Source organism: Pteropus alecto, unplaced genomic scaffold (genome assembly GCF_000325575.1).
Source record: "Pteropus alecto unplaced genomic scaffold, ASM32557v1 scaffold8, whole genome shotgun sequence".
Lineage (NCBI taxonomy): Eukaryota > Metazoa > Chordata > Mammalia > Chiroptera > Pteropodidae > Pteropus > Pteropus alecto.
The window spans coordinates 12645559-12660246 of NW_006494609.1; the positions used below are offsets into that span (position 1 = coordinate 12645559).

At 37.8% G+C, this 14688-nt stretch overlaps 1 protein-coding gene across 1 annotated transcript in view; it reads right to left on the reverse strand.

Annotated features, from left to right (window-relative positions):
- Nucleotides 1-2372: 2372 nt before the first annotated feature.
- Nucleotides 2373-14688, reverse strand: part of GALC (galactosylceramidase) — a 46494-nt gene continuing 34178 nt past the window's right edge. Inside the window, exons 14-17 of the mRNA XM_006925502.3 lie at nucleotides 14002-14182; nucleotides 9974-10137; nucleotides 8466-8542; nucleotides 2373-3170 (exon numbers count right to left, since the gene is read on the reverse strand). Of these exons, the coding sequence (XP_006925564.1) occupies nucleotides 3024-3170; nucleotides 8466-8542; nucleotides 9974-10137; nucleotides 14002-14182 (569 nt within the window). The 3' untranslated portion in view covers nucleotides 2373-3023. The remainder of the gene's footprint in view (nucleotides 3171-8465; nucleotides 8543-9973; nucleotides 10138-14001; nucleotides 14183-14688) is intronic.

The window sequence follows — 14688 nt, forward strand, 5'->3', positions numbered from 1 at the left end:
ATTCTGTATGTAGAAAATGTTAAAGAATTTACCTAAAAAAGGGGGCTAATAGAACTAATAAGTGAATTTAGCAATGCAGTAGGATTGCATGTCAACATTAAAAGAACAACTGTGTCTTGATGTACATGCAACAAATAATTGATAAATGAAATAAGAATAAAACAGCATTTACAATAGCATCACAAAAACATAAGATATACAAGGATAAACTTAACAAAATGTGCAAAACCTGTACACTGAAAAGTACAGAAATTGCTGAAATCATGGAAGGCCTGAAAATGTGGAGATGTAACATACTCAAGGATTGAAGGGTAAATATTAAGATAACCATTCTCCTCAAATTGATCTGTAATTTCAATGTAATCCAGTTGAAATTCTAGAAATCTCTTTGCAGATACATAAATCTAAAATTTAGTTGGAAAGGTAAAGGACCTAGGTTAGCTAAAACAATTTTGAAGAACAAGTTGGGGGATTTAAACGGAGTCAAAATTTACTATAAAGCTATAATAAAGAAGACAGTGTGGTATTTGCCTAAGGACAGATATCTAAATCATTAGAACAGAATGGAATTTATTTCTAGATGTACACAAATATGGTCAATTGATTTTAAACTTGGGATAGATGAAGATTTAAGACACTAAAAAACACTTACCATAAAAGGAAAAAATGATAAATTGTACTTCCAAATTAAAATTTTGCACGCTTCAAAAGATACAGACTTGGATAAAACAACTACAAAACATACCTGATTTAAAAATAAAGAAAAAGAAACTTGAATCTAGAATATATAAAGAGTTCTTACAATTCATTAATAACAGACAACACAATTTTTTGAATGAGCGAAAGATGTGAACAGACATTTCACAAAAGAAGATATATGAATGATGAATAAGCCCATGAAAAGATGCTCAACATCTAATGCACCTACTACACACCCACAAAGAAGGGGTAAAATTTGAAACAACAACAAATGTGAAGCACTGACAAGAATGCGGAGCAACCAAACATCTCAAACATTTCAAACATTGCCAATGGGGCTGTAAAATCATACAATCACTTTGGAAAACTGTTTGGCAGTTTCTCATAAAGTTAAGCATATACTTACTTCCCAAAAGACTCAGCAATTTCACTCCTTGGTATTTACCGAGAAGAAATTAAAACATATGTCCACACAAAGATTTGCAAATGTTCATAACAGCTTTATTATTTGTAATACCAAAACTGGGGGGACCAATTGCAGTATACCTATACAATGGAATACTCTGAAATAAGGAGCAAACCACTCATAAAAGCAGAAATATGAACAAATCACAAAAGCATTATGCTGAATGAAAGAACCAGTCACAAGAGAGTACATGGTGTCTGATGCCACTTTTAAAGTGTTTTGGAACAGAGAAAACTTATCAGTGGTGATAGAGAAATCAGATCAATGGTTGCCTGAGACCGGGAGGGAGGCGGGTGAGAGGAAATGACTGCACAGGTGTGTATAAGAGAGCTTTCCAGAGCGATGGGGGAAAATTTCTTTGATATCTGGGTTGGGGTGTTGGTTACGTGGATGAATTCATTTACCAAGATTCACTGAACTGCAGGCTTAAAATTTCTGAGAACATTTTATTGTATGTAAATTATCGCTCAGTAAAGTTAATTTAAATATATATATATATTTATTCATATTCAATTTAAAATATATATATATTTTTTTTTCATGTATATATTATATATGAACCTGAACTGGAAATCATCTAGACTTGGTTTGAATTTAAACTTTTTCTCTGTGATTTAATTTATTCTAATATTTAGCTTCTTGTTTAATAGTAATACAAAACTTCATGTCAGTTTAGCCTATGTTAAACCATTACAAATTAAAAAATTGAAGAATCAGTTCATTGATGTTTTAAACTTTCATTATAAAGAATTCTAGAATTTACTTTATCCACATTAATAACTGAGTTGTTTCTAGGAGGTATACTAATTCTTAAACATAAATTATAGTGGATGAGAACTATGTTCACCCATATTTAAATATAAATACATTTGCAGCTCAGCAAATGCATCTAACCACACAAAATATTAGAGGATGATCCAATTCCACAAATTAGCAAACAGCTAAGTGTTCCCCTTCTTCCACGTACAAAGAGATAAAGGAATTCATTAGCTATTTTAGTCTGTTACTGGTGACACATGAGAAGACAATGAAAGACACAATGAAATGAGACAAAATTGCTACAATTTCATCTTTAGACCCACTTACCATTGGCTATATAGGATTTTCTTCCTCCTTCCAGCCACCTGGGAAAACGTTCACAGAGAGTTAGAAGGGTTATAATGCTAAAAGGTGGATCCGAAAGAATTAAAAAATACAGACAGCTCAATTAATCTGCTAGTATTTATTATTGCAGAAATAGCTTTAGAGGTAGTTTATTAATGAGGCATTTTTCAAATCATCCCACTTATCATATCTATAATTCAAAAGCATCATCTTAAAAAAGAAAAAAAAAATACTTTGTAGAGTGTATTTTTAGAATAACATGCTGAAGTGGCTTTCAGGAAGCAGCGATTCTAGGGTTCTTCGGCTTCCTAGAATGGCATTCTCTCAGGACGAGGACATCGGCTCACTTAGACACACATCAGCACAATAAACGCATCTCTGTGATGATCGAGTTATTGCCATTAGCACGATCACTTGCAAATAAGATGAGGAGCGTTACCTCAGCATTAGCGCCAAGGCTTCGAGGTCTGGACCACCCAAACCGCTCCTAAGGGAGGGGCCAGTACAGTTTGACTTGTAGGGGGCATGTCAGGCAATGTTAAAGAGTCATCTGGTTCTCTTGGAATTAGTTCTAAAAATAATAATAATAATAATAATCTTCCACAGGATCAAGCAGAAATAAACGTTTCTCCCTATTTGCTCTTCATTATTTTTAGCCTCCAAGAGGCTCACAGATTGATCCATCAAAACAAGAATTGGCTCTGAAGCAAAACCAAAAAGAAAGTCCGGCGTGTTCTATGGTGCCCTGAGAAGATTAGGGCATGGCTTCCACGTGGAAGTTGTCAAACTGCGCAAACTGAAAGGATTGCGTTCCGATAGCGGCCCAGCCATTCTCCGGGAAACTCACGTGGAGGTCTGTCCAGAGGGACTTGCCATTCAGCATGCCGGAGACGAGGGGACCCTGGGGCAGACAGAAAGGCAGCCCTTGGAGACATGAAAACAACTCTCTGAAGTCTATTTCTTAATAGCGTGTGGCCCACGCACTCAGTGGAGTGAATATCCTTCTCACTTAAGATTTATCACAGCAAAACATAATTCCACCGAGTTGGAGCAAAAGCTTGAAATACAGGGAAAATTTTCTTAGAGGAAATTCTTATCTACCTATGTAAGGAGTTTCCAAGGCACAAGGGATACTTCAGTATTTCCTCGTACTCCACCAAAGTGTTGTAAAACTGACAGAAACATAAAACTTTTCATAATATTATTATAAGATGTTAGACGAGTCCACTAAAATAAAAAACATTTGCTATTTATAAGCCATTGCATGTGTGTGTGTTGTGACTAACAGCCACCAGCTCTTCAGACATGACTGCCAGAGCCAAAACGTCCATTTATTTAAGTCTTTTGTGTCCCCAAGTACAGAACATCACTTCAAAGGCATATGAAGAGGCCACACTTACATTAGAAAAATAGTAACCATCAGTGACGATTGAGGGAGAGGGGATGTAAGAAGGGAAGTATCCATAGAAATGACTTACTGGTCACTGACAGAGAAAGATAAAATAACGTCCTTCTTAAGAAGGCTGCATTGGTTACCTAAGTGCCTGACACACAGTGAACAATAAATGCCAGCTTCTTATTAACATTATTATAGCACATTTACGAGCACATACTCACAGCATACCAATTACAGCTAAACATTTAAAACTAGCTGATTTCAAAGGACGAAGAGCTAAATATCTAAAGCACCAGGCCAACAAGCAAAATAAAATCTGTCTTCAAGCCATATAATGCAATGGGCCTTACTTTAGTTCCTTCATTTTACAGATGAAGATACTGAGACTTAAGATTGAAAATCAAAGCCACAGATTTACCATCAGAGCTAGGGCTGGAATTTTCCCACTCCACATTCACAGCCACAAACGTTCCTATCGCTATGCACATGCTCAGCTATCTTCAGCTCTAAAAGTGCTTACCGAACATCTTCTGCCACGTAGGAAACAGCGAATGTTAACACTGAGCTAAGGGACTCACATACACAAATCACATGAAGCACAAACCTGTCTGACAGTACCTTATCTCCATTTCCACACATCTCCAACTCTCCCCTCACCTCCAGGCATCAGCCACCCTGGTCTGCTGGCTGCTCCTCACACAGGGCCAGTCAGAGCAAGGCCCCCTGCTCAGACTGCTCATCCCATCATTCAGGTATCAGCTCAAACATCACCAATTCTAACAGGTCTGCCCTGACCTCTCCATCTGGAGAATACGGGGCAGGGGAGCTATTTTATCTCATTATTCCATTCTTTTTTTTTTTTTCCAACGTTTTATTTATTTATCTATGAGTTTACTGTCTTAGAACAGGAGTTAGCCCTCTGTGGCCCACAGGCCAGCCACTTATCTTTATAAATAAAATTTTATTGGAACACAGCTGCACCCATCCATTTACTTACTGTCTATGGCTCTCTACGAAAGCAGAGTTGAGTAGCTGCAGCACAGACCACAAGGCTCACAAAGTGTAAAATATTTACTATCTGGCCCTTTGCAGGAAAGTTCGCCAACAAACCCTGTCCGAGAAGGCTCTGAGAAAGAAGGAACCGCATCTGTCTTGTTCACTGCTGTATCCCTGAGACTTAGAACTAAGTGCATATAGTGAATGCTTAGTAAAAATGTGTCGAGGAAAGAATAAAAAACAATTGACCCTAATGCAACCTTACAGAAGTTATCTCCACTTTACAGTTAAAAAACAAAAATAAAAACAAAAACAGAAGCTCAAAAAGGTGAAATAACTTGCTGGAAATCTGAGTATGTGTCAGCAAGGAAATCGGAATGCTGGTCTGTCTGGTTCCAAATACATCTACTCCTAAGAATATTAACTTGATTCATTAAGCGCTTACCACATACCAGGTACTGTACCAAACTTTCATATATGGGACCCCATGCAATCTTCATAAGAAGGGTGTGTCTTCACATCATGAATGGGAAAACAGAATCTGAGCAACATAAAATACTTGCAAATGAACAAAACAGACTTTAAAGACTATTAGTCTAACCACTACACAACAGTGATGAGGGTATATAACACTTGACGTGTGCTGAGAAGATTTCAAAACTGGCCCATGTTAAAATGATAAAATTCTCACATTAGCTATAATTTGGAAAATGGACATCATAGAAGATGTTTTGTTGTTTTCATTTACACAGCAAATATTCATATGCCAAATGTTAAATGCACTGGGAATTCAAGATCGACATGAAAGACAGAGTCCCTGCTCTTATGGAGCATGCATTCTAGTAGAAGGACACGAACACACACACGATCAATAAATGCTAAGCGATGAGTGGCGTATGAAGAATTCAAACAGGATGACATGGCGCGGGGTGCCTGAGAGAGTACTTTTGATGGGAGAGTTGGAGCTGGTCTCTGAGAATGCACAGAGGGTTGAGATGCAGGGGAGAAGCAGGATGCCACAGTCGATGGAACAAAAAATAATGGGGCCGGGGGTGTGGAGTGGGTGTAAATCAGCAAAATCTCTATCTATCCCGTAGCAAGACCAGAGCTAATTTCTAAAAGTAATAAATCACACTGTATTGAACAGATACCAGAAGAAATTGCTAAAACCGTTCAGAGTGGCTGTTTCAGAGGACCAGGTGAGGAAGAGGGAACAAGAGGTGAGGCAGGAGCGCACATTTTCACGTGCCCTTTCGAGTTTTTTAACCATTTATGCAAAGTATCTGAAAACAATTACGGAAATCTATTTTTTAAATCCTTTCATGAATTCAAAAACTTCACAAAATTACTAAAAATGAACCTAACGAGAACTCAAAAATAAACCTGAAGGACTTTGTGGGAGATCTTAATAAAAGATGAGATGCAGAATGTTCCAATTCTCATGTTCTTACATGGGGAAACACATTATTCCAAAAAAATGTTATTTTTGCCCAAATTGGTGTATAAATTCAGTGAAATACTGGCAGCATTTTTCATGAAATAGAAAAAGATATTTTAAAAATTCAAGTCGAAGAATAAATATACTAGAATAGCAAAAATAATTTTGAAAAAAGAAATAAAGAGGTACAGCACAGGAAATATAGCCAGTAATACTGCCAGAGCTAGGTATAGTGCCAGGTGGGCACCAGACTAATCAGGAGAATCACTTCATAAATTATATAAATGTCTAAGCACTGTCCTGTATGCCCAAAACTAATATAAAATATTAGTTTTTGTATTATGAAGGTCAACTCTAATTAAAATTTTTTTTAAAAAATTGCCACCGTGGTATCCACTCAGTTCATTCCCCAACTATTCACTGGGCCCCTCACTCTGACAGCTGAGAACCAGCAGTGAGTAAAACAGAGGCCTGTAATTAAAGGAGCTATATTCTAGTGAAGGGAGTAGGACTAACATACGAACAATCAATAGAATACGTATGATGTCAGCAGGTCATAAGAGCTTTAAAGAGAAAGAAAGCCAGGGAAGAGGAATGGAGAATGAGATGAGTGTTATTTTATATATGGTGGTCAGGAAAGAGGTCTGAAGGAAGTTAGAGAGTGAGCCATGAAATCATAGACTTTAGAAAGTTAACACAATTTAACATGTGATACTAGATAATAACAAACAAAACAATATAAAGAACAGAAAAATGTTCAGAAACCAGCCTATGCACATGTGATGTTTTGTTAGAGCGAGAAAAAAAAAGTAGCTTTTAAATCGTGGGCAAAAGGACAGCCTTAATAAATGATGATAGCTATCCATTTGTGTGTGTGTTTTTTAATTATATTGGGCTCTTCCCTTTACAATTCACAAATAAATTACAGATGGCTTGAAGACTTAAACATAAAATGAACATCTTAAACTCTGTTTAGTTTGGGGGGAAAAAACATTCCTAGCCTAAAGGAGAAGACCTTCTTAAGCAAAACATAACAGCAATGAAAAAAAGAGTGAACTATTTCACAGTACAACAATTTTTAATTTCGATTCATGGACCATACCATAAGCAAAATTAAAATATACATCATGAGAGAAGAGAAGAAAATATTTGTGACCCATATAACAGACAATGGGTTACTACCCAGAACATATACTAAATTCACACAGATCCATCAGAAAAAGGCAACACAATAGGAAAATGCAGAACGAATGCCAACAGGTAACTTCAGAGAAAAGAAAATACAAATAGCCAATAAACATGAGATGTGCAAAGTGCCTAATTATCAAGGAAATACAAATCATGTCCATTAGTTTGAAAAAAAAATCCCTAAAACTCGATGATATCAAATATTATTACAACAGCTGTAAAAATTAACAGTTTGGCTAGCAAAATTTAAAATGAAATTGGACTTCTCAATATCTGCCTGAACAAATAACAGAATATGTGCACCCCAAGAGGCACATAAAAGACCCCTCCCCTCTATCTGCAAAAGGCAGCCCTTACTGCCTCAGTTCACTGCAAAAGGAAAGGGCTGTGTACAGAGTTATGTCCATCAAGTGTTATGCCCATTAAATAAACTATGCTACACCCAAATCAGAGTGTCAGTACACACTGACACTGGCTGAAATATCAGTATTGTCATTTTTGGTGGTTGGATAAGAAGAGAAGAAGTTCAAAAACTTATTTGAGTTTCATTTTTAATCTCTATTGTGACCTGAACTAAATTATGACAGGATTATCTTGGTAGAAAGCAGAGTACTATACAGTAGAATTTCTCCACATAGCATCCCTCAGAAGCATATCAATCAGTAACTCATGATTAACCAGTGATTTTGACAAATATTTTTAGATACCCATGGCACTAAAATTAATCTCGTATCTTCTCTGACAAACATATTCATGGAAACCAACTTCTAAAATATTGTGCTTACAGTTGAAAACCAAATTATTTTCAACCATCAAACATAAATTTATGTGACTTTGCTTATACCTATAAGCTTCAATTATAATCTTGGTTCAAGCAAATTTGAAAAAAAGTTATATTATTGACCATATCTACCAATTATTCCTGAGTTTAAAAACCAGAAACAAAACTTTAAACAATACTAGGGTGATAAAATTAACTGCTGATGGTTCTCAGGTGGGTTTACCCCTGACACATACTGTCATCCTAGGGAGTGGTGGTTTGCTGGTATCATGGCAGATTCTCTGCCAATTTTAATTATTTATCACACTTTCTCCCCTCTCATGTGTTAACAGGAAATGCTAGAAAGGCAAAAGAAAAGAACATTTTACCTCCAGGCATTCTGACCAGCAATACTGACCTTAATAATTAAAGTGAGTGTGTACCATTCTTGTGCTATAACTTCAGCTGGTCCTAGAGCGTATATCACCCATCCAGCTGCAACACAAAAAGATTATCTTAACTGATATATTTTTAAAATCTAAATCACAGAATCACAAAACTCGGTGAGGGTTCTCAGGTGGCATTCATACATAGTAAAGTCAGCCCTAATGAAGATCTACATTTCCAGGTCTAGAAACCTATTTAAAACAAAACATCCTTCAGTCGGGCATGCATTCGACAAACATGTATTGAGATCCTACTCTGAGCCATATACTACCTGTGAGCTCACAACAGAGCCAGTGAAATAAATTACAAACCAACTGTAGTATAATGCATTAGCATTTACAGCTCCAGTATATACCTATACCTGATTGGATCGAATATGGAGGATAAAGAGTATTAAAGACTACCATAAAATTTCTAGCTGGTATAATTGGTTACATGCTAATAGCGTTCACTGAGAATTAGAGAGAAAAAATAATGAGTTAATTTCTGGATGTATTATATTCGAGTGCCTGAGAGAAACCCAGAGATGTTAAGTGAGCAGTTTAAAACACAGAGAGTGAGGACTGAGGACGCAGATTTAAATTCCTACTTCCAATTCTGCCACTAACTCGTTTTGAGACCTTGGGCAAATCAATGAACCTCTCTGGCTCTCTGTTTTGGATTGGAAAATATGAAGTACCTTCTAGATCTGTCACACTTTGATTATGTAATTTCTACTCTAATGTACTTATTACTACCCACTCCCTCTTTGATTTTTATTTTATTTACAAAGCCCTTTTCACCTTAGGAAGAGGCAATGAGCAGCAAACTATAAGACAGAAGATGTTTTATTAATGCAGGAGGAAAGTCAGGAGACTGAGAATCAAGATCTTTCACCACCAAAAAGGTCTAGTTTCAGTGGAGCGGTGTGCATATCAAACCAAAGGGACATGGATGGAATTCGACTAAACATCATCCAGCAACTAACCTGGATAAAATACTATTCTACATGAGACAAGGGCTGTTAAGATGAATGAGAAAAGTCACACTGCTTTCAAATTATTAACGAAACTAGGAACTAGGATTACTCCATTTTAAGCAAATCAATCCCTCTCCTTAGTTCCACAAGCACCGTGGCAACATTTTCAGAGTCTTGTTGTTATTTACAATGTTTCCTGAGCATCCTTGCCCCACCCTGCAACTACCACCTCACGCCAGTCTCTGCAAATCCTACTCCGACATCCAGAAATCCTGGCTCGACTCTGCAACATCCAGAAAAGTTTTGTACCATTCTCTTTTACTGAGTTGCCTCTCTCTGCACTAATTAATTAACTTATAATTTTGAATCATTTGGTATTGCTTACATGTGTTGAATCTTTTCCCAATCAGATGTTCAAGCACCTTGAGGTAAAGCTCTTTCATTACTCCTATAAGTAACACGCAGATACTCACGGTACCACATTGCATACAAAGCCATGTGCCATAGAAGAAGTCACTTACCTAGATCGCCTGTAACTCTGTAGGTTCCGTTTGCAAAAATCCAGAAGAAAATTCCTCTGGCACTTCTAATCAATATCCCACCTTTATTTACTCGTCCGGCAATGAACACACCTCCCTTCTCAAGGGTCTCTATGTAAACATCACACTTGATAGTCACATTGGACCTGTGGAATGAAACTGCTGGTTAGTGCAAGTGTGGCACAAAGTTGTCATTTCACAGCCACATGTTTCCAAACCTGTAGCTGAGGTAAGTGTGTGATTTGCTAAGTCTTCATTGATGACGACTGTAAGTTTTACATGACTAAAGTCAAGTCATTTCACTGCCTCTTTTAATGAGTTACCGGAAAATAATATTTACTGTTTTTAAGTTTCTTAAGAATACGTTTCTTGTCTCTGTAATAAAACACCTTCTTGTCCTAAGAATATATAATATTAAAAGAAACCATTTCTTCTAGAAATATATAAAAGGTAAGTTTCCACACAATTCTGAACAAAGAACTTTATTACGTTTCCATCAGCAAAGAGGAGCAGTGAAGGCAAAGCGAGGAGTCCCTGGGAGAATTTGAAGGACTTCAGGCTAATTTTTACATGTAACCCTAATAAGACTTAAAAATTACAGAAGAAAGATCTTAAACTATCTTTCTGCAGAGAAAGTCAACTCTACAGCAGGGGTTTTCAAACTTGAGCAGCTCTGAAGCCACCTGGAGGCCTTGTTACATTCAGAGGCTGGTCCTGTCCCACAGGCTCTGGGCCAGCAGGTCTGGGGCGGGCCCCGTGGATCCGCTGTCTAATGATTCCCACCCATGTTATGCTGATGCCGCTGGTCAGGGAACCCCACTTCGAGAACCATTCTCCCCGGCAGAGCATCTCTGTCTACGGAGCAGTAAGGCTCCGGATCCGGGACACTGATAGGCAGAGTAGATCAAAGGAGGGGAAAGATTCAGCCCGCCAGGGCCCAGCAGGGCTCTAATCAGAGCTCTCCTCCAGGCTTCCTTCCATAAAAGCTACTGGATACCTTCCGCAATGACAGGGCCACCCTAAACAATGACACGGCCACCATAAACCAACAAGAGCTCTGACGATAATTCGCCTCCTACTCAAAAGCTAAATGCAAATGAGAAGGAAAGTCTGAACACAGCCAAGTAATAAAGCAAGCAATTTATCTAAAACGAAACTAAGAACACCAAAAACTATATTGGAAATGGGGAGAAAACTGGATCTAGCGTCTTTTATCTTTCTCAGAGTTTCTTCTCATCAGTGCATTTTGCATAGTGAATTTTACTACGTAAATGAAAATGTAAAGAGGAAGTACCTAGGACAGGTACACACAGTCTGGGAAATCCACATTTAGTCCTCTAATCGGAGCTGGGCTGCTTTACAGGAAAATCAAATGCTAAGTAACGAAAATCCAGTCTCTCTGGTGCGTCCTCCTACAGGAGAGGGAATGTTTCTTTCCGTAGATGCCACCAGCATGGAACCACCAAGGATCAACGTTGTCCTTTACATCTCTACCTCTTTTCTGGTTTACTAGAAGTTTGAAAGTGCTACAGATACTGTTAACACCATAAAATTATTCTATTTAGAGTATAGTGATTAAAAAGATCAAACTTTTCCCTTCATTTTACATCATATTCTAGAATAAGGGATTCCTGCATCAAAACTTGCAGGCAATTTTACAGATAATGAATAAAATGGAATGAAAGTGTGGTTTAGTCTTCCGTAGCCATAATCTCTCAGTGGTGTCGGGAGAACAAAACCAGTCAACATATTAAGCAAATTTGATCAAAGGGATCAGAGTTCAGACATGTGCAATGAAAGGTAATTTTGCGATGATCTTCTGATCCCAGTCAAAGCTTCTAACAAGATGGAAAGCAAAGTTCACTTAAATCACCACATCTAAGTATGAGACAGGAAGCTGCACCGCAAACATAATTCTAAGAACTGAGGACACTGCACACGGTGAGAGCTGATCTACTAAACCGCACTGTAGAGAAAACACACTAATTTTCCATTTTTTACTCTGAAAAAGAAGATGATATTAAAATGAAGTATGGCCCAAAGACCATGGGCTACAGCTCCAGACAGACCTGGCTTCTTTCCCAGGTTCTGGAACTTACACACATGGGATCACAGAAAAACCTTATCCTGAAGCTTCAGCTTCTCAATCTATAAGGTAGAGAGGACGATGCCTCATCCATAGGTGGTTGTGGGAGGCTCACCCCAATGTTAGCATTACCTAGTTTTCATTCCTTCCTTTCCCTATAATAAGTGGGCATCACAACCAGATAATAGACATGAACATGGGATGTGTGTGGAGCTTTGAACAGATCTGACTATCTCAAATACAGGATGAAATACCTGGAAATAATACATGACAGGATGGGACCAAGTTTTAAAGGGTCTTAGAAGCCAGGCGCAGAAGTACAGGTCTGATTTGGTAATCGGAGACAGTTACTGCACATTCTTGATAAAAGCAGGGATTAAGAAAGCTGAAAACAGTCTTTTCTTAACATGCACAATTGCTATTCCCTGGTCTGTTTCTCTCCCTCTCCCCTCACATTCCCCATCTTCCTCATCCCCTCGTCATTACCCACTGCAACAGCAAAGATTAAATACTGCTATTTAAATACTACAAAATCTTCAAAGTTATGAAGAGTTTTGGTTAATCTTTCTGATTCTACTCTATCTCATCTCCCAACTACAATTAGAGTCTCTCAATTTTTCTGGAGTTCTGGCCTGAAATAAGAGAGTTTGGGTTCAGAGGGAGCTCTCTATAGTATTCACCGGGGTGGGGGATAATGGTTGTCACAGAAAGTTAAAGGTTTTATATGATGACTGGCTCTCAAACTGGTGATCAAAATAATGGGGCCCATCCCTTAGATGCTTAAACCTAACCACCTGTCTTACAATAAGACCATCGTAAGCAATGAGAGAATCGCAAACCCCACTGACGTGATCAGAAAATCCAGGTAAAGTGTCTCTACAGATGATAAATAGCATTTGTTGTTTAAAAAGAGAAGCTGCCAAAGTCACCCTAAATAAGGCAAGAATTCTTCACTATACCCCAATAACTAACTCTCCATGGTACTGCAAGCCTTCCAGAAACTGTGGATAGCTGCAAGTTTCTCAAAACTTATATCAGAGTTTGGGTCTAGAATTGGGATTGATAACAGGAAGTATGGCAGTATAAGAGAGATAAAGACTTTCTGCAATATTCCACAGATAAACCACCAAGGTTCTTTTCAGAATTAACTTCCCTTCCCTGTCTGATTGCTAACCTACAGATATGGCTGTTTGGTGATTTGTCATTAATAGATGGATATATCACCAAACCTGGAATGCTTGTGTTTTATGCTTCACAGTGGAATTATGCTAGCTAAAAGAACAAATAAGAAAGAAACACCAACAACAGGCATAATAAGCCATGCCCTGGAATTCCATGACTGACTTAAAGGAGAAGGTGAAGTTTGGAGAAGGTCATTGTATTTTAAGTGAAGAATAAATACGATTTGTCTCTTTACCAGATGCCGAAAGAAAAGAGTTGAATTCACTTGCAACTAAAAGCTGATTTGCTTTTTACTATTGCCATCTACTGTCACCTGGTAAATAAATACATTTTCTACAAAGGCTAAACCGTGAAATTCTAGTATGGATCCAGCAGGTGGCAACAGTAGATCAACAAATCAACACAGCAGCAAAACAAACCAAAAAACAACACATAGATCACAAAGTCTGTTTATAAATAAATACTAAATTATTATTGAGTCCAAAAGTCCTCAGTTTTTATATTAAAATCCATCTGCTCCTATAATAATCACTATCGAACTGGGCAAAGGAAACTGAGAGAAGGAAACTGAAGCAGTGGAACGATTTGCTAGTCTGTGGTCGCCGTGACATTCAACAACTGTCACACGGCCACTGGGTTCTCAGCGAGGAGGGCTAGTGAAGAGTCTTTGCTTCAGCATACACCTGACGACATTACGAGGTTATTTCAGTCGGATCTCCGTTAGCACGCCAATGTTACATACCACTCGTAATCTCCTATAACACTGATCGTGTTGAACGCATCGGCCGCCCAAGTTATGGGTCGTTGATTGAGAACCTGGCGGAGTGTGAAGCGATGCTCTCCAGGGTCCTCGACATTCATAAAATATTCAAACACGCCAGTCTGGTCAGCAAAATTCGGAGCTTCACTGAAAAACGGGTAGTCTGTTCAGGACACATAAGTTCTGTTTAGTACCAAATCTTTAAGAGAATCTTTCCTCACTGATATTTCATGAAACACTTTTAAAAGTTTTAAATAAATAAATGATACTTATAACTAGTCAAAGATTAGGGTTTAGGTTGATAGAGATATTGATTTTTATATCATCTTTATTAAATATTGGTATGATCAGTTTGGCACACAGACTTTACATATTTAATCCATGCAATTGCTTAAGAGGGAAGATCATGAATTCTGGAGTCAGACAGACCTGGGTTCAAATCCTAGCTCAGTCCGTCCCCCTGGGCAAGTTGCTTAACTACCCTATTTCTCAAATTTCCTCATTTCTAAGTGGGGCAAAGAGAAATAGGTGAACATATACAAGTGTGTACATAAGCCAGCACCTAGCAAAGGCTCAATAAGAGATAGAAGACTCAAACAAGGTTCTAAATCACCGGTCACAGTGAGAACATAAGAAAAGGCTTATTATGCCAAAATGAAATTTAGAAGT